The sequence below is a fragment of the Vipera ursinii genome (assembly GCF_947247035.1).
Source record: "Vipera ursinii genome assembly, chromosome: 1".
Lineage (NCBI taxonomy): Eukaryota > Metazoa > Chordata > Lepidosauria > Squamata > Viperidae > Vipera > Vipera ursinii.
Window position 1 is genome coordinate 175,402,368 of NC_139512.1, and position 19,193 is coordinate 175,421,560.

Genomic DNA, 19,193 nt, shown 5'->3' on the forward strand with positions numbered 1-19,193 from the left:
ACGGAGTGAAAAATAGTCAAAGGCTTTCTGATGCCTGTGTTCTTCTTCCTTCTCTCAATCTATCTCTCTTGCAGGAATTCCTTGGAACGGGTAGGACACAGATATTTATGTCATGGAATTCATACATACCACCAATGGTGGATTGTAGAATATAAACATTCCAGGACTTTTACTCCTTTTAAAAATCAGAATTGAATTTGAACATTACCAGTTACGTAGGTCCAATATACAATGGGATACCAGACATTTCTTCCTAAATAAATGAGTTAAAGTATAACCATTAACCATCTGTTATGTAATTTGTGAAGTTCCTGGCCTATATGGTAAAGAGCTAAGTCCAGCTATGAGTTGTGGGTTACCATTTTAAAATAAATAGGTAACATGGTTATTTAATGTTTAGCAGTTCTGAAAGTACATAGGTTCAAACCACTAAAATTGTCAGTGTTCAACAGTATACATTCTGTCCCCTTGTTTTAAAAATTAAAGGATAAAATGGACTTGTTTAATATGCAATAGGCTTAACACAGTTGTTTAGCCTTGAACCACCACTAAAAAAAAAGTTATGAAGACCCTCTGAAGAGGTAATTTCATCACAACCAACTATTGGGAATCCCACCTCAAAAAAAAAAAAAAGTTGAAAAAGGTGTGATCCCTGTTTGCTAAGCAGTTACCACTCCTGATCTTATCAATTATTTTCCAAAAATGGGATGCTGGATATTTAGATCGTACACTGATTCTAGAGGAAATCTACACAATATAATGATTTTTATTAGGTTGATCCGAAATAAGCACAGACCATAAAAACATGCCTCATACCAATTTCAAAGAATGGAACAGAAAAAAACATGGAATAGGCTCTAGAAAGCAAGCCACGCTAGGAAATGGAAAAGTCACTAATGCATCTGATCAACTGAATGGAGGGAAGGGACAAAAAGGGCCCTACCTTTTCTTGTGGACTTGATGAAATGAGAATAAACTGTTCTTCAGGTGTAGTGATTCTCAAACCATTCCTAGTGCAAAGAAAATAAACAAAGAGTTTTCTAAATGCTAATCCAGAGAAATTTCATTTCATTTCATTTCATTTCATTTCATTTCATTAAATTTATATGCCACCCTTCTCCCTGAGGACTCAGGGCGGCTCACAACAATAAAAATTAAAAAAACATAGAGTAAAAAATTTAAGAGAGAATTAAACAATACAAAATTACAAAACAATTTAACCCAATAAAAGCCTAATTAAAAATCGTAGTCAGTCCAGGCCCGCTTGTTGGAACAACCACGTCTTCAGGTCACGGCGGAAGGACCGAAGGTCAGGGGTCATCCGCAGCTCTGGGGGCAGTTCATTCCAGAGGGTCGGCGCGCCCAGAGAGAAGGCCCTCCCCCTGGGAGTCGCCAGCCGCCATTGCTTAGCTGATGAAACCCTGAGGAGGCCGACTCTGTGGGAGCGAACCGGGCGATGGGAGGTTGACAATGGCAGCAGGTGGTTTTGCAAGTACCCCGGGCCTAAGCCATGCAGAGCTTTAAAGGTTATTACCAGCACCTTAAATCGCACTCGGAGGGTAACCGGAAGCCAATGCAGCTCGCGCAGGAGTGAAATGAAATGACTACATTACATTGTTTTCATATAAAAAACCCCCAAGACTCATTTGTTCTCCCTTTCTTCTTCACTTCACTGTAATTAATGCATATTAAATTATCCAAGGAACAAACTTTGTCATCTTCCCTCCAGTATTGACTAAATATAGCAATTCAGACTACTGTGGAATTTTTATTCCAGGGGGACACAAGATGGAGACTAATTCTGCAACAATTCCATTCCATTTCAGAATTCCTAGAGGAAAACAGGCAAAGCTGCTGCAGCTGGATGCTGTCCTCTGCATGCCACACCTGCTCCACAGGACTATTAACACGAGGTGTTCTGTGTGGAGCATCATTAAAACAAATGCACTATTGATTCTGTCTACATGATTGCCTATTTTGATTGACAGGATTTGCATTCTGAAAAACAAGATGCAGCAAATAAATATTTTTCTTGTTAAACAATTCCATGAGAAATTGTTAGTGAAGAATGTATGCAGTCTACAAATACAGGCAGTCCTCGGCTTACGACCACAATAAAGCCTGAAATTTCTGTTGCTAAGCAAGACAGTTAAGTGAGTTTTCCTCCATTTTATGACCTTCCTTGCCACAGCTGTTAAGTGAATCACTGTAATTGTTAAGTTACTAACACAGGTATTAAGTGAATCTGTCTTTCCCATTGACTTTGCTTGTAAGAAGGTCGCAAAAAGAGATTACACGACTCCAGGACACTGCAACCATCATAAATATGAGTTAGTTGCCAAGCATCTGAATTTTGATCGTGTGATCATGGGGATGCTGCAATGGTTGTATGAAAAACAGTCATAAGTCATTTCATTCAGTGCCTTTGTAACTTTGAACAGTCACTAAACAAACTTTTAAGTCATGGACTACCTGCAGATTATATAAAACTAAATACTTTTACATCTGAAGTGTACATTAGACTGTTTCATAGACGCAGCACGTTTACACTTAAAAGCCCATATTAACAGTTGTTGTGTCAGTTGATACAAGCCTAAAAAGGGCCAGATTCATAACTATAAGAATTTAAATTCTACTATGAGTATGAAAGCAGGTTCAAGAGCAAACAGAGATGGGCCGCAAAATAAGTTTTAAAAGAATCAATAATTTGTTAAGTAGACCACCCGGAGGCTCCAACTGGTACAGAATGCAGCCGCGAGAGTTGTGTTGGGAGTCTCCCGATACTCCCATGTTACACCTCTGCTCCGTGAGCTGCATTGGTTGCCAGTTGTCTTCCGGGTGAGATTCAAGGTACTAGTAATGGTGTTTAAGGCCCTACATGGCAGGGGTCCGGAGTACCTTAGGGAACACCTGCTGCCGGCGTCTACTTCCCTGCGCCCTGTGCGTTCCCACAGAGAGGGCCTCCTCAGGGTGCCTCCGGTCAGAGAATGTCGATTGGTGGCCCCCAGGGGGAGATCCTTCTCTGTGGGCGCCCCGGAGCTATGGAATCAGTTACCGGTTGAGCTCCGGATGGCGCCCGATCTTCGCTCCTTTCGTCGCGATCTAAAAACATTCTTATTCGAACAAGCCGGCCTGGCCTGATGGGGGATTGGTGGGGTTTTTTATTGTTGTTTTTATTGGGGTTTTAAAATTGTATTTACTGTTTTTAGTGGGCATATATTTAATCCTTTTTTAATTTTTGTAACTTTGTATTTTTATTCTTGCCCTGTTCACCGCCCTGAGTCCTTCGGGAGAAGAGCGGTATATAAATTTTAACAAAAATAAAAAAAATAAATAAAAATTAATATAAGGTAGCTGAAAAATACTTACATATTACCAGACTCTTCTGAAACAGTTTCTACCCACAGGGTAGACAAGGAAAAAATATGGTGAGTTGAGAACTATAAAACAAAAAGAGAAAAAAAAAGAAAAGGTCAGTCTTCATATTATGATTATGCCCATAATATAAGGGTTCAGTCCACGGTTTTTGTTGGGCTTTGACTTTCAAAAAGCTTCTGGGTACAATTCAAGGTGCTGGTTGTTACCTGTAAAAACCCTTTGTGGTATGGGATCAGGATATCTTAAAGCCTGTTTCTCTCTACCAGCCCTCCTACATGTGTAGGAGAAGAAGACACTCTGGGTTCCTTTGATTAAGAAATACCATCTTATGGGACCCAAAACATTGTGGCACCTGGCTGCTGGAACACCTCCCCCCCTTAAGATTAGACTGTTCCCACACTTGGCCCTCTGGAAAGCAGCCAAGACCTGCTTCACTGTTGAGGCATTGAATGGTTAGTAACCGCTTTGAGGTTTTATTCTTAGCGGTCTTTTCTTGCTTTAAGATTATTTGGGGGATTGTTCCTGAAACTTTTTTAATTGTTGGTTTAATTTTAAATTCTGTTTGTTGCCCGGAATCCCTCAGGTGAGAGAGACAGCCATATTAAACAAACTCTAGTTTGACTGTGACATTCAGGTTGCATTGCAACCTGTGCATTACCGTATCTGTACAAAGAAAAACTCGTGATCCATAATTCAATGATGTCCTCTATTCTTAACATGCCTGATTAACAGCAATTGACAAAGATGAGGGGGAGAAAAGCAGAAGCAGCATTTGGTTTCTCTTTTGTGATAAATTACTCACAATTTAGAAGATCCAAATAACTGGACTGGATATTAAAAAGCATTCAGAGGGAAGAGAGGGAGGAAAGGAAAACAAAATCTATTTTTGAACTGTGTTTGGAAAGCTACAAACGAATGAACTAGCCCAGGGGTCGGCAACCTAAAAAAGAAAAAGAGCCACTGGGAACCGGTTCCATCACAAATTAAAAAAAGAGGGAGCCGCGTGCGTGTCCATGCACGCGCATGCGCAAAAAGGTTTTTTGCGCATGCGCGGACGCACGCGGCTGCCATTTTTTTAAAAATGAGATGGAACCGGTTCCCGGTTGCCCGATGGCGACGGCCCGTCTGCAAAGCTGCCGCTTTCGGCAGCTTTGCAGACGGGCCGTGGCAGCTTCCTCAAAGAGCGGCGCCCCTGCCCATTCCGAGAGGTGCGCGCGCACCTCTCCGAACGACCGGAGGTGCGCGCGTACCTCCGCGCGAATGGGCAGCGGTGCCGCTCTTTCAGGAAGCCCGCCGCGGCCCGTCTGTGAAGCTGCCGAAAGCGGCAGCTTAGCAGACGGGCCGCGGCAGCTTCCGCAAAGAGCGGCGCCCCTGCCCATTCCGAGAGGTGCGCGCGCACCTCTCCGAACGACCGGAGTTGCGCGCGCACCTCCCCAAACCTTTGGGGAGGTGCGCGCGTACCTCCGTGCGAAGGGGCAGCGGCGCCGCTCTTTAAGGAAGCTGCCGAAAGCGTGGAGTTGTCGTTGTTGTTGTTTTCCCAGCAGTTACGTCCCCCAACTGTTGCAGCAGTACAAAGCCTGCCTTCCGGACCGACGACACGCGGCCGACGCCCCAAGGGACTTTAGCGAGGAAACTGAGGAAAGTTCGTTGCGCGGCTGCCCCTCCCCCCACCCCCCGCCGGCCTCCTCTCCTCTCCTGCCGCTCGAGACGGGACGGGAAGCCCCGCCCGCTCAGCTTCTCAAACTTAATTTCCAACGGGCAACTTCGACTTCCGCTTCGGGGGGGGGAAGCGCCCGGCCGAGTTTGCGCAGGGAGCCCGCCAGCGCGCGCTGCTGCGCACGAGTCTTTCCTCCCCCCTCCCCCCCCCCCGCCACCACTCCCAACTCCCGCCCGTCTCGAGAGTCTATAGGCGGGGGAGTTTTCCAAGCGCCGGAAACTTGTCCGAAAGTTCCGAGAAGCAAAAAAAAAAAAAAAACACAACCTCCCCCGCCCCACCCCGTTGCCAGCGGCGGCGTTTTTACGGGTTCGGCGTCGCTCGGAGTGAAGTGGCGTGAGGGAGTGAGTGAGGGAGGGGGCCATGTCCGGCGCCTCCAACGTAGCCGCTATGAAGAAAGTGGTGCAACAGCTGCGGCTCGAGGCCAGCGTGAGCCGCGTGAAGGTGAGCCCCGGAGTGGGGCGGAGACCCAAGGCCGCCCGCTCGCTCGCCGGCCCGTCGGAGCGCCTCGGCCGCCATTTGCGCACCTCGGGGGAGAAGGCTGCGTGGGCGTTCAGTTTACGGCAGTTTACGAAAGCAGCAGCTTCCTGAAAGAGCGGCACCGCTGCCCGTTCGCGGGGAGGTGCGCGCGCACCTCCCCAAAGTGCGCGCGCACCTCCGGTCGTTCGGAGAGGTGCGCGCGCACCTCTCAGAATGGGCAGGGGCGCCGCTCTTTGCGGAAGCTGCCGCGGCCCGTCTGCTAAGCTGCCGCTTTCGGCAGCTTCACAGACGGGCCGCGGCAGCTTCCTCAAAGAGCGGCACCGCTGCCCATTCGCGCGGAGGTACGCGCGCACCTCTCCAAAGGTTTGGGGAGGTGCGCGCGCACCTCCGCCCATTCGGGGAGGTGCGCGTGCACCTCTCCAAACGGGCGGTGCCACTCTCCATTTGGAGAGGTGCGCGCGCACCACTGCCCGTTGGAAGAGGTGCGCGCGCACCGGGCGGCTGGGAGCCGCAAGAGACGGCTCAAAGAGCCGCATGCGGCTCCGGAGCCGCAGGTTGCCGACCTGTGAACTAGCCTATATTCATGTTATATTATTCCAGAAAATAGAAAAATCTTACCTCATGCCAGGCAGAACAATTTTAGCGACAACATAGAAGACCCCCAACTACTTTCCTATATGTTCTTCTACAGATACTGAATATTTCTCTATTGGGGATACAGATAGATTTACAGATACATTTAGTTGGCCAGGAGGCAAGCGTTGTGGGTCCCATCTGCCTAGGAGTTTTATCTTGCAGATGAAGAGCCTTTTCTATGCCCCCATCCTTTGGAACATCCTCACTGACCTCACTGACCTTCTGGAAGGCCCTCAAAACCTGGTTGTGTGATGAGGCCTGGGGATGTGAAAGTTCTGAAAGGCAGTCTTCTGTGTTTTTGTTTTATTATAGTCTTAGCTGTTTTAATTGTATTTTAATAGTTTGGTTACTTTAATTTTGACTGTTGAGTTTTTGTTATGTGCACCACCCAGATTCAGATAAGCAAGATGTGTAGCTAATACAGCATAGATGGAACAGACGTGCTGTATAAATAAGCATGCTTTCAACTTGAAAGCTTCTCTTGCACTAGGGCAGGGGTAGGCAACCTCGGCTCTTTTATGACTCATGGACTTCAACTCCCAGAATTCCTGAGGAATTCCTCAGGAATTCTGGGAATTGAAGTCCATGAGTCATAAAAGAGCCGAGGTTGCCTACCCCTGCACTAGGGGGAGAGGACTGCCCCGTCCTTCCCAGCACAGACCTGAGCATGGACTAAGGCATCATTGAAGAGGATAAACCAATTAACTGAAAATCTCCCAGCATGTTGCAGTGACAATCCTCGATTGCTGCTTTCGCAGATTAGTCGCCGCTCAGGTTTCCTCAAGGAATCCTACAATTGAAAAGAAACACAAGACAATTTAACAATAGGTAAGGCAATTCACGCTAGGAATTTGCAATGCAGGGCTGAATTTATTTGCATTTAAACATTATAAATATTAGATATAATATAATATACAATATTTTAACATATTATAATAAATATAATAATATAACGTATATAATAACGAAGCATAATTAGCAAGATGCTTGTTAAAAGTAGAAACAGAAAGTAGAAACAGAAAGTATTACAATTTGTGCTAGTAAATAATATCAGCTCCTAATAGAGAAACGTACTGTCATTTTCCCAGGAAACGTTTTCCAGAAACCCAGGGTATATTCAGCTTCTTTTCGTTTCCTACTGAGATGGACAGCCAGAGATTCATAAGAAGAGCTGGAATCATGAAGGCTTTGATATTCTGGAGATGTCTACAGAGAAAGAGAAGAAATGAAGACTGACTAATATTCCGCAAGGCCACCCCAGTATTTTGATATAAATTACTTTGTATTGTAGTATTAGAAAAATCTGTATTTAATACATCAGTGAAGTTAGAACAGCTGGATAAATTAACTGGGGTTTTATTTTCAGGGATAATTTAATCTTTTAATTCTCTTTTAACTTTGTATTTTATATTGATATGATTTTAAAATGCCCTGTAAACCACCCCGAGTCCTTCGGGAAAGGGCGGTATATAAATCTAATAAAATCTAAATCTAATCTAAATCTAAATCTAAATAAATTTACCTTCCATAATACTGGAGCTATAGTGACATATTACATCAATTAATAAAAGGCTTTCAATCTACTAAAGTCAGGATGTTAGCAGTATTTACAGTATACTTAAAAAGTCTGTACAGTACACAATTTTTGCCCCAGCAGGTGGCAGCATTTAGCAGTCTTGTCTAGGATCAGAAGAAAACAGAGCAGCCAGTTAGTACTTGGAAGGGAGATTTCCAAGAATTCTAGAGATGTAAACAAGTCTGCAATGGGGTGGGGTGGGGGGGAAGTAGGCAGTGGCAAGCCATTTTTTTTAGTGCTGCCAAGGAAACCCACATAATATGTCTGTGAAATCACCAGGGGTTGACCTCAGCTTTACAGAAATTTTATAATTACCATTTGTAATATTCTGGAAACATCTTTGGGGTTCATAAAGTCTGCTGGTTTCAGCATGATTTACAGCCAAGTAATTTTTTTAGCTGCCACCTAAGAAGATCAGCTCTATTTTCTAAAGAGGCTTAAGGGTAACCTAAATGTTGCAGCCCTTGTTTTCAAGTTCCATGTAGCAAATTTATGTGCAACCTGTACAGCGGTGGGATTCAAATATGTGAACAACTGGTTGTGTGTGTGTGTGGATGCCGCTTCCAGAAGTCCATTCTGGGCCTGGGCAACAAAAAGTTAGTTACCAGTTCTGCCGAAGTAGTGTGAACCGGCTGAATCCCACCACTAAACCTGTAGCATTAGAGTAAAATCTCAGTTTAACAGACTGTTGTGAAGCAAAGGGTCCCTGTGAAGTCTGAAGTTCTGCTAAATTCCAAAAGTTTTCCCTCCTCCAAGAAATCCACTGCCATCTCTTCTGCATCCAGAATTTAACACATGTGAAGAAACTTATCCATTTTTTTAGATGAAGTAGCAACCAGTTTGAATCCCTTTCCCAAACAACAGGTAAATTCATTCAGAATTTATCCACATAAGAATTTGTCTACTTTATCATGCCCACTAACTGTGGCCTGCTAAACTTAATTTTTGCTGACCTAACCCTAAGTTTAATATATGTCAACTTCAATTCCCAGAAATCCCCAGTCAGAGTGCTGGCTAAGGAATTCTGGAAGTTGAAGTCCACGCATCTTAAAGCTGTCATGGTTGAGAAACACTGCTGTTATACTTTTGCTAAGAGTCCTCATTTTGCTGATGGAAAAACTCTATGACACCAAACTATATACATATGACAACAGCTGAATTTACAGCTGCCAATATTATTAATAGCTTCCATCCAGTTGTCGGAATGCAATCTTCCATTCTGTTAAGGGGATTATTTCAAGAAAATGGTTACTGGACAGTATTCCATGATCTTATACTGAACACTTACACAACATAAAAAAATTCCCAGAATGTTTCAATAATAAGCCATTTTTGAGTTTATAGGCAATTCCATAGCTAAAAAGGTAAAGGTTCCCCCGCACATGCGTGCTAGTCGTTTCCGACTCTAGGGGCCGGTGCTCATCTCCGTTCCAAAGCCGAAGAGCCAGCGCTTGTCCGAGGACGTCTCCGTGGTCATGTGGACGGCATGACTGGACGCCAAAGGCGCACGGAACGCTGTTACCTTCCCACCGGAGTGGTCCCTATTTTTCTACTTGCATTTTTACGCGCTTTCGAACTGCTAGGTTGGCAGAAACTGGGACGAGTAACAGGTGCTCACTCTGCTACGCGGCACTCGGGATTCGACCCGCCAAACTGCCGACCTTCTGATCGACAAGCTCAGCGTCCTAACCCACTGAGCCACCGCATCCATAGCTAGGAATATATTAAATGAAGATTATCCATCTTACCATGACTAAACTAAAGAATGCAGAACTATGCAAACAAGTACCTAATCCCAAGAATATGTTTTCAGTATTCTAACATCAGAAAACTTTTCTTGCTCTGACAGAATACTATAAATGCTAAAAGCATTGCCTTAAAAATAATGTATACTATTTGTGTATTTTAACAACTGATACTATGCTCATTCACAAACACACAGTAAAAGATAAACATTTAATTAGAAAGGATGTATTTAAATGCATGCTTTAGCTATTGTGAGGCAGATTATAGAATTAAAAACAAATAGTAAATGATAACCTAGTTAGAAAAACTTTCACAATATGAAAAAAACTTTTATACTCAACAACTTACCACTTCAAAACAGGTAGCAAGCTTTAGTAAAACTCTAGCATAATTATGAAGTCGTCTGATTGGCAAGAAAAACAGAGCATTTAGCAGCTCTATTAATGGATAAACCTCGTTTGTCTCTGACAGATCTTGAAGTAATGCTTGGTTTTTGCCTAAGAAATCCCTACAGGTAAAGGTAAATACGTATTATGTCTCAACAGTACTCAGTATTTAAAGAAAAGAAATGAAATCGATTATTTAGGGAAGAGCTTTTTTAATAAATAAATAAATAAATAAATAAATACATACATACATACATACATACAATTGCAAACATGATTAATAGAAAAATATGATACATACAAGTTTAATGTCCATGAAGCATTTCATTAAAATAATTTTTAAAATGATAGAAAAACTTGCATTTACCAACAAAGAAATGATTTCCATACAATTCAGACCAAATTTAGGAGCAGCTGTTATACTAGAAATGAAATGCAGACCTTAACTGCTTTTTAAATTTCAAATTACATTGTCAATTAATATAAAGATGCATATATTCTATTTTTTTTCAAGAGAAATTTTCACAGGACTCCATGTGACCAAGCCTCCCCATTCCCCATAAATGGAAGAAGCCTACTAAATTTTGAGCGACATTTTTATAATGAATTAATTCAAAAGAATGGGATATGCGCTGATACAATATTCACCAAAAATATTGGAAAGACATCACAAGAACGACTGGAACTCTAGTTTTAGAGTATTACAGAATCTTGAAAACCTGACAGATTTTCTCTCCCTCCCTCTCTTTTATACCATAAGTAAGTAAGGCATCATCTGAGTAATCAAAGGAATACTCTACAATGTACAAGCTTGACCTTTACCATGATTTTAATCATTCATTAGTGCAACAATAAATCAAACAACTGCATGAAAATGTGCACTTACACTGCTGGCTTGGAGAGTACTGAAAATCCTCCCATTACCAAAAAGTTTGTCAAGGAAGCACAGTACCTAAAGCAGAACATCGGAAGAAAAGTGAATATTCTTATGGATTTAAAATATCCTCATGAATCTGTCAAATAAAAAAATCAAGAAGTGAAACTCTTTCTGCCTAATCTCTGACCCCACAACCTTTAGCATTTCTACACATTTATATCGCTGGATTCTGGTAGTAGAGTTCCCTCTCGCTTTGGTAACAAGGAACTCCATGCCCAAATTTTGATACCTCTACATGTTGGTTGTCCCGTCCCCTCCCTCCCCCAAGTACAGCAGTACAGTTTTACTATTCAAACTCAAACTCTCCCCTCTGGCCTGGAGTTTCCCACATCATAAGCGCTGTGCAGAAGAAAGCAAAGCAGCATTGCTTCATGCCTTACAAGATTTTTACGAAAAAGCTTAAAGTAATGGAACAGGTAATAAAGATCTATTTTTCCTAGTAGTGGTTCTGTCAGAGGCATATGTCAATAGGATAACATAGTAGTCATTTGCATATTACACTAAAATGAAAGATATATCACAGCATGAATCTATGAATTGTATTCTTAAAGGTTATTGGCTAACAGATTTAATATACCCCTGTATTTACAGCAGGGCATACTTTACATTTGATCATCAAAAATGCTAATACAGTGCTAATACGGTCATGAAAGTAAGTCAACTGAGGACAGTTTCAAGAATTCTGCTTCTTGCCTGCCAATCTATTTATTTTTTTATTGAATTTATTGAATTTATATACCGCCCTTTCCCGAAGGACTCAGGGCGGTTTACAGGGTACTTAAAACATTGATACAAAAATTAAAAACAATTAAAAAGATTAAATTAAATCCCTGAAAAAAATATAAAAACCCCAATTAAAAACTCTCAGCCTGGGCCGGGGAGCTCGAAGAGCCAGGTCTTCAGGTCCTGGCGAAATGAACGAAGGTCGGGGGCAGTCCTAAGCTCCGCAGGCAGCTGGTTCCAGAGGGCAGGCGCGCCCACAGAGAAGGCCCTCCCCCTGGGTGTTATCCGGCGGCAATCTTTTACTGGCGGCACCCTGAGAAGGCCCTCCCTGTGGGAGCGCACAGGACGAAGGGAACTTGATGCCGGCAGCAGGTGTTCCCTCAGATATCCCGGACCCAAGCCATCTAAAGGAGTGGTGATGATTTTTTCAATCATTCTTCAACTTAATCTTACAGTACAAGTCAGCAATTCAAAAAACAGTAAGTACAATGTTTGAAAACTCTTTCTGTATGTCAGGTTTTCTTTAGAATTTGTTCTGTTTTCAGAGGCAGCTTTACCCAGTATAATAAAGGTAAAGGTTCCCCCGCACATGCGTGTTAGTCGTTTCCAACTCTAGGGACCAGTGCTCATCTCCATTTGAAAGCCGAAGAGCTAGCGCTTGTCCAGTATAATAAAGACCCACAAATTAAAACTAAAATAAAAAAAATCCTTACTCAGTATAGCTTTCCAAAAACAGATTTGAATGCTTCAGGATCACCAGATTCTTTGCCTCTTTTAATCCTTGAAGAAAGCTGGTCAAAGAGGCTCCATGCTGACCAATCAGGTAGCATAGTTTGCTGAATGTACTTGCCATTTCCTGCAGCAATTGAATGGTAGATGCTGTACCTAAATTATCTGTAACCCAACAAGTGCACATAGTTGATATAGTTGAAATGCATGGTGGAAACATTGCCAATTCAATATATCAGAAGGAAGAATTAGTCTAAGCTCTCAAAATTATACTTTTAAAACTATTTTCAAAGATTCTCATTAACTAGCAATTAGTAAATACATCTTTATTTAATTACAGTTATGAATTCTTAATCATCAAGGACCTTTTACAACGCACTATGGGAGTTTAGCTCCTCATGCATACAAGTCAGGACACAAATAATTTGCTAGGTATGAGGCTAGTAAGCAAAATTTGTAAGGAGCATTTTTTAAGAAGGTTGGTCATGAATGAAGGATTGAAGTTAGCTATGGAGTGCGGGGAAAAATAAAAATGTCAGCTGGACAACAAAGCTCAGCTGAAAGAACTGAACATTTTAAATAATTCACAGAATGACTTATTTACTGCAATGGGAAATTCAGTCTGAGTCTATGGAGAGGAATGTACTTTGATGAAGGTAGGCAACAGCTGTTAAGGGAAGAGAAATGAGAACTCTGACATATGAAGACTAAAAAGCCCTTAACCCAGGGGTCTTCAAACTTGGCCCTTTTATGACTTGTGGACTTCAAATCCCAGAAGTCCACAAGTCATAAAAGGGCCAAGTTTGAAGACCCCTCCCCTAACCCAATGCATCTTCCTAAGGAAAAAGAAGCATTGGTTCAATTGTTTCATGCCAAAATGAGCACCTAACCATACTACAAAAACACGTTTTCAAGGTATCTAAAAAGGTCAGCTCAGCCACAAGAACATTTAGAAAGCCTAATTCATTATAATAAGCTGAGAAAAGATTCTGAAAGTTAAAGAGGGCTCTGGGAAAGAAAACAAGAAGGAATTTCCATGAAGGAAATTACATTAATGGATACTGCACCTGAGGTAATTTCAAAACCCCACTCTCTTTGTAGTCCTGCCTCGTTGTCATAGACATCCTAATAGTCTTACTGAACTCACTAGATACATAATGTTCTATAGTCAATAACATTTCTGGCTGCTGTATCTAATCAAATAATATTTTAATTTGCATAAACCTATAAAGGACTGTAACCCCACCCTTTTTAGACTTATCTTTGCTGGGTCACTGAGAACTAGATGGTACATATTATTTGTCTCTACTACTGTGAATAAACCAGTGTGTATTTCAGTATAATGTGTTTTAATCTCTAGTACCAATGATGGAAATATCGGTGTCAAATATTGCTACAAATTGGCAAAAGAACCAAGATACTCTAGATCAGGGGTCTTCAAACTTGGCCCTTTTATGACTTGTGGACTTCAACTCCCAGAATTCCTCACCAGGCACGCTGGCTGAGGAATTCTGGGAGTTGAAGTCCACAAGTCATAAAAGGGCCAAGTTTGAAGACCCCTGCTCTAGATACATGAGAAGCTAGATTTGGGTTTTTGCAGCAAAAACCAAATACCTCACATTGAGGAGCTTAAGTTACAAAATTGTTACCTTTTTCTTTTGGGTTTCTGCAAATATTTTGGATGCTACTCCAGAAGACCCTAGTAGTAAGAATGTGTATCCAAGGACATAAATGCAGGAGGTGCACAGAATACCCTGCAGCTTGACTATGAGCCTGGGTGGCTGAGAGATGCCTCTGCAGGAGATTACCACCTCACTGTCCTTGAGAAGATGGGGTCAAGAGATGCCTCTGTGAGAGATTGCTGCCTTGTTTATTTGTGTGTATCAGTGGTGGGTGTGCCACTCTTGAGTCCCACAGATGCAAGATGAGCCTCTGAGGGAATACACCCTTGCCTGTCAGGGTGAGACCTGTATACTTTTCATACTTATGCATATTAATTTGGAAAATGGAAACATTTGGTCAGGTTGTGTGATGGAGAATGAGGAAGGAGAGAGTGTGAGGAATTATGGGACTTTAGCATTCAAAAATGTTGTACATGGGACTCCATCACGAACCCTCCAAATTCTCCATCAGCTGGGAAAGAGAAAAATGTGAGAAGGAAACTCAAAATAGCCCAGTCTTACGTATGCTTGGTATAAGGGAAACTCAGGCAAGCTTTCAAATTTCAGTTATTATACTCTGCAACAATAACAGCATTCCTATACTGCTTGCTCTGTTTGTTTCCTGATTTGGCCCAACCCAAAGTCTTTCCTCTAGCAAAATATGTGACTGAGGAGGTGGTCTTAATACAGAGCAAAACAGAAGACAAAAACACAGTGGGCATTCCTGTCCAAGTAAAGAAACAAAAAGAAAAGAAAAAAATTGCATCTTGTGATTTTTAGAAATCAGAAACTGAAAACAGTGCAATAAAAACACCTCTTACCAAATCCCAAGAGTGGTCGGAGAACTTGAGATTTTATAGAACTCAGTTTAGAGTAGAATTGTCTCTCTGTCGAAGCCAACTCATGAAGACTTGCGATGTAACCCATAATGTTTTTGTCCACCAAAGCCAAACAGTTTTTCCCACCTGTGGTCACATTGCTAATATACCCTAGCTAGAAGAAAAGACAAGACATTATTTTGAAAAAAATGTCTCAAGACAAAAGGTCAGCCCTACTTTATGTCCTGGTAGACATTTGCCTCTTCTATTTTACCACTTGGTCAAGAGAAATAAATTCTTGGGCATGCACACACAACATTACTTTCTATATATAGCCTTGTTTCTAAATCATGGCATGTGTACCCTATGCAATAGTAATACTTGAGGCATTTTCTTGACCAGATTCAGCAATAATAGTAAGCTGTACCTGCATTCTTTTTCTTTGATTGTATCCTTAAATACCCAGGCTTGGCATAGATAGTGTGGCTTGTGAAATCAGATTCCAGTGATGTTCAAAGATATCAATTAAGCTCTTTCACAAGACTTTACTCCCTCTGTTTTTTTACTGTTGTCCTTGAACCTACTTTACATATTCACTTATTACCAATAAAAGAGAATATTTGTAACTAAAGAGTTGAAATGAGGTGGTGCTCTGATGATGTTACCTAGTTCAGGTAATAAAACATCTGCGAGAAAACAACCAAGCTCAGAAAGCACCAAGGATCTCACTTACTTTCTGTAGGTGATGACCAGGCTGAGCAGGGTCGGGGCAGGGTCAAACGGGTAATCAATTTGGAGTTGCTCTGCTCCCATAAGAGACCTAAGTCCAGCTCTCCATGAATTCTGTTGACTCTTATCCAGAGCCAATTTGATTTGATTATTAGTAGATCAGATTCTTGTGTATAGGTAGCATGTAATAAACTTGAAGTTCTTTCAACTAAACTCCTGTTCCTGATTATTTGCGTCTCACACTTCCTCTACATTTCATTCCAAAACCATCCTTTTCCATAATGTTTTTGGTTCCCCATCCTACTTTATATGCCATACTACAAATAAGCTTGTAATAAAGCTCTTGTCTATTTCTTATATCAAATTTAGACAGTAAGTTTTACAGTATGTACTCTATAAAGCAAGAATGGGCACATGTTCCCTCAGTAAATGTTACACAAAACCACTGTTTGACAAATCAGAACATTTACACCAAACTCAAATGTAAGAGGAAAAGAAAAAAGTGGAAGAGGATGTTCATTAGTTTATGATTTACAGGTAGTCCTTGGATTATGATGGCAATTAAGAATGGGAGGATGATTGGAACTACGTAATGCTGTTTAAAGTGCAACATTATGTGACTGCACTGCTTAGTGATGGCAATCCTGGTTGCTAGCAAGCTAACATGTATCGGTTATTTGACAGGAAGTGGCAGGAGCTCCAGATAAGGAAGGCAAGGGTGCTGCAGGGGGAGTGGTGGAAGCTGGGGGAGGCCTGGTACAGACACACGATAGAGGACAGGGAGGGCTTTGGAGGTTCAACGCAGCCATAGCACAGATCAAGGGAGGCTGGGAGAGGGTGGGGGACCACTGGCGAGGCCCAGTGCAGACTAAAGCTCTCTGTGATGTTGTAATTGCAAGCCAGGCGTCAAAGCACCTGGATTGTGATCACATGACAGTGGGGGGAGGGCTATAATGACCAGAAGTTCAGGGCAGTGGGGGCTGGTTATACACCCATTTTCAGCACTGCCATAATTCTGAATAGTCACTAAATGAATGGACATAATCAGAGGACTATATGTAGTTTCAAGGCAAATAACAGTACTATATAAAGAAGCCAGTAAATTGAAACAAATGCCTTACAAAACATGAATATATATATATATATATATATATATATATATATATATATATATATATATATATATATATATATATATAAATAAAATAAAGGGAACAGAAAATAAGACATCCTACTATTAAATACAGCACATTGTGTTGTTTAAGTGTTCCCTTTATTTTTTTGAGCAATCTCTCTCTCTCTCTCTCTCTCTGTGTGTGTGTGTGTGTGTGTGTGTGTAAATCTTTTGGCTTGCTAACAAAGGGAGACCGATATGATCATTTCAAACTTACCGGTATTTGTTCTCATCAGTCAGCCATACCCTTCTGAGATTCAAACCTGGGCCGACTGCGTCTTAAGCAGTTGTTTTAACCCCTAGGCCACAGGCTCTCTCTCTCTCTCTGTTAGTCCCGTGTCTGGGACTAAGCAAGTGTATTCTGCTGGGGGTTGGGTTCCACTGGAAATCATTTTCCATGGTCAATGGAATGAAAGATTACACGTTACATTCCTGAGACTACATATCACACACCTATGTTCTAAAGCTTTTTAGGAAATCAACCAAAAGGTAATACATACCTTACTACAGTTTAGCAACAGTGTTGGACACTTTAGGCAGTTGTTTTCAGATGAAACACCATCCTCTTCTTTTTCTTCTCGGCCACTATAATATAATGAAGGCTGAAAATCTTCTCCGTCTGCTAGGAATAAGGAATAATCTGGACCTGCTGCTATATTCCAAATTCTGTTGTCATCACATATCTAGAAAGATATAAAAATGTAATTTAGGAACATAAGAACAATTTTGCTAAATCAGGGTAAGACCGCTTTTAATCTACAACAAGATCCAGACAGATGTCTCTTGAGTGCTTGCTTTAAACTGTTTAACTGCTAATTTAATCCCTACAACTGGCATTTGGAAAAATGCTACTCTCAACCTAAAAGCAACACTTAGTTTTAAAGTCCAAGATTTCTATAGTTGGGGGAGCAGCAGGATCTTTGAAACCATGGAAAGCCCAGTTGAAATGTCTTCACACCTGTCCTTTTTCGAACCAAGGTATTGGCAAATTTTTAAAAAACAAAATGTGGTGATGTAAGTTGAAATTACAAATAATTATTCTGAAAAGAAGTTCATGACAATCAAAATTACCTTTGCCAGACGAGGGATGGTGGTTGGAGAATTTAAATGACTTAGCTGTCCATAAGCATTATTGCCCCATGCATATACCTGCAGAAAATTATGGAAAAGTAGAGAGAAAAGCCACTTTAATGTAACCTATGTTAAAGTAAAATAAACAAGAGTATAGCAAACTAAAAAAAAGTCCATCTGAAATAGCCTTCCATAGCAGCAACTTTCAGATGTGTTGGGCTTCTCAATCTCATATCTGGGATTTTGGTTGATTCCTAGTAGTTTCTGCTCTGGGGGATTTGAGCCACGATGCCCTGGTGGGGTGGCTGGCAATAGCCCAGCAATTCAGGGTTAGCATAGACTTTTCCCATGCCATAACTAGTCTAAATCATAAAATGGTGGCCCTAAATTGGATCTACATTACTCTCATAATTTGTTTATTCTTTATTTATATCCCACCTTAATTATTTTTACAAATAACTCAAGGCAGTGGACACATCCAATATACCTTCCTTGTATTTTTCCCAGAACAACAACCCTGCGAGGTGAATTGGACTGAGAGACAGTAACTGGCCCAAAATCACCCAGCTGGCTTTCAAGGACGTGAACTCAAGGTCTCCGGCTTTCCAGTTTGGTGCCTTAACCAGGTTGCTCCTTATCTGAAGGTGGAGAACATTTCCAGCAGTCCTTTCTCAAAATATGATCATTTTCTGGTCATTTGAGGCACGAGCACTCCTAATTTCCTCAAGGTGGTAGGCCCAGACTCCTTATGAATCTGATATGTTTGAGGAATTACCAAACAATCAGATAAGTTTTGCTGAATACTGAAATTCTGAGTAGCAAAGTTGCTAGATACGATTATCCCAGAATAGTGTCTTCCTACTAACTAATCCTACTAACAATCTGAGGACCCAGATTGTTGGGGGCAATTAAGCTGACTTTGTAATAATGCCGCTTGGGGGTGTGTGTGAAAGCCCTAATAAGCAGGCATATACAGAGAATGAAGGCTGCTGCTAAGCTTGTAAGCCGCCCTGAGTCTTCGGAGAAGGGCGGGATATAAATGGAATTAAAATAATAAATAAATAAATAAATAAATAAAATAATCCAGAAATGCTCTCTGATTTACTCCGGGACAGGAAATGGCAGAAGAGATACCCAGCACAATTATGGCCAAAAAAGGGGGAAAAAATGAACGAAAGAGGCTGGACGTGAACATAAGCTCACGTTCGACTTATATCATTATGATAAGGCCAATCAATCATCACTACCTTTCCACCAGTCTTTGTGTCTTTGCAATACAATGCTGCCATCACTCTTGTTCAGGACGACCTGCCTCTTTGGGGAATTAAGAGGCAGATTAACTTGTTTTAAACTGTTGTTCAAAACTTTAGCTCTCTCAGCTCAGGGCCCCCTCAGATTATTGTGGCAAAAAATAAGAGGACACTCTTATATATGC

General features: G+C 41.5%; 1 protein-coding gene across 3 annotated transcripts in view; it reads right to left on the bottom strand.

Annotated features, from left to right (window-relative positions):
• The window catches only part of ALS2 (alsin Rho guanine nucleotide exchange factor ALS2), a 56,018-nt gene that overhangs the window by 19,511 nt on the left and 17,314 nt on the right, over positions 1-19,193 (bottom strand). For all 3 annotated transcript variants that reach the window (XM_083350682.1, XM_083350681.1, XM_083350680.1), the window contains 10 exons: positions 17,759-17,836; positions 17,188-17,370; positions 14,788-14,959; positions 12,290-12,470; positions 10,803-10,868; positions 9,879-10,038; positions 7,283-7,414; positions 6,870-6,998; positions 3,370-3,440; positions 944-1,010 (listed from right to left, as the gene is read on the bottom strand). In XM_083350682.1, coding sequence (XP_083206808.1) covers positions 944-1,010; positions 3,370-3,440; positions 6,870-6,998; positions 7,283-7,414; positions 9,879-10,038; positions 10,803-10,868; positions 12,290-12,470; positions 14,788-14,959; positions 17,188-17,370; positions 17,759-17,836 — 1,239 coding nt within the window. The remainder of the gene's footprint in view (positions 1-943; positions 1,011-3,369; positions 3,441-6,869; positions 6,999-7,282; positions 7,415-9,878; positions 10,039-10,802; positions 10,869-12,289; positions 12,471-14,787; positions 14,960-17,187; positions 17,371-17,758; positions 17,837-19,193) is intronic.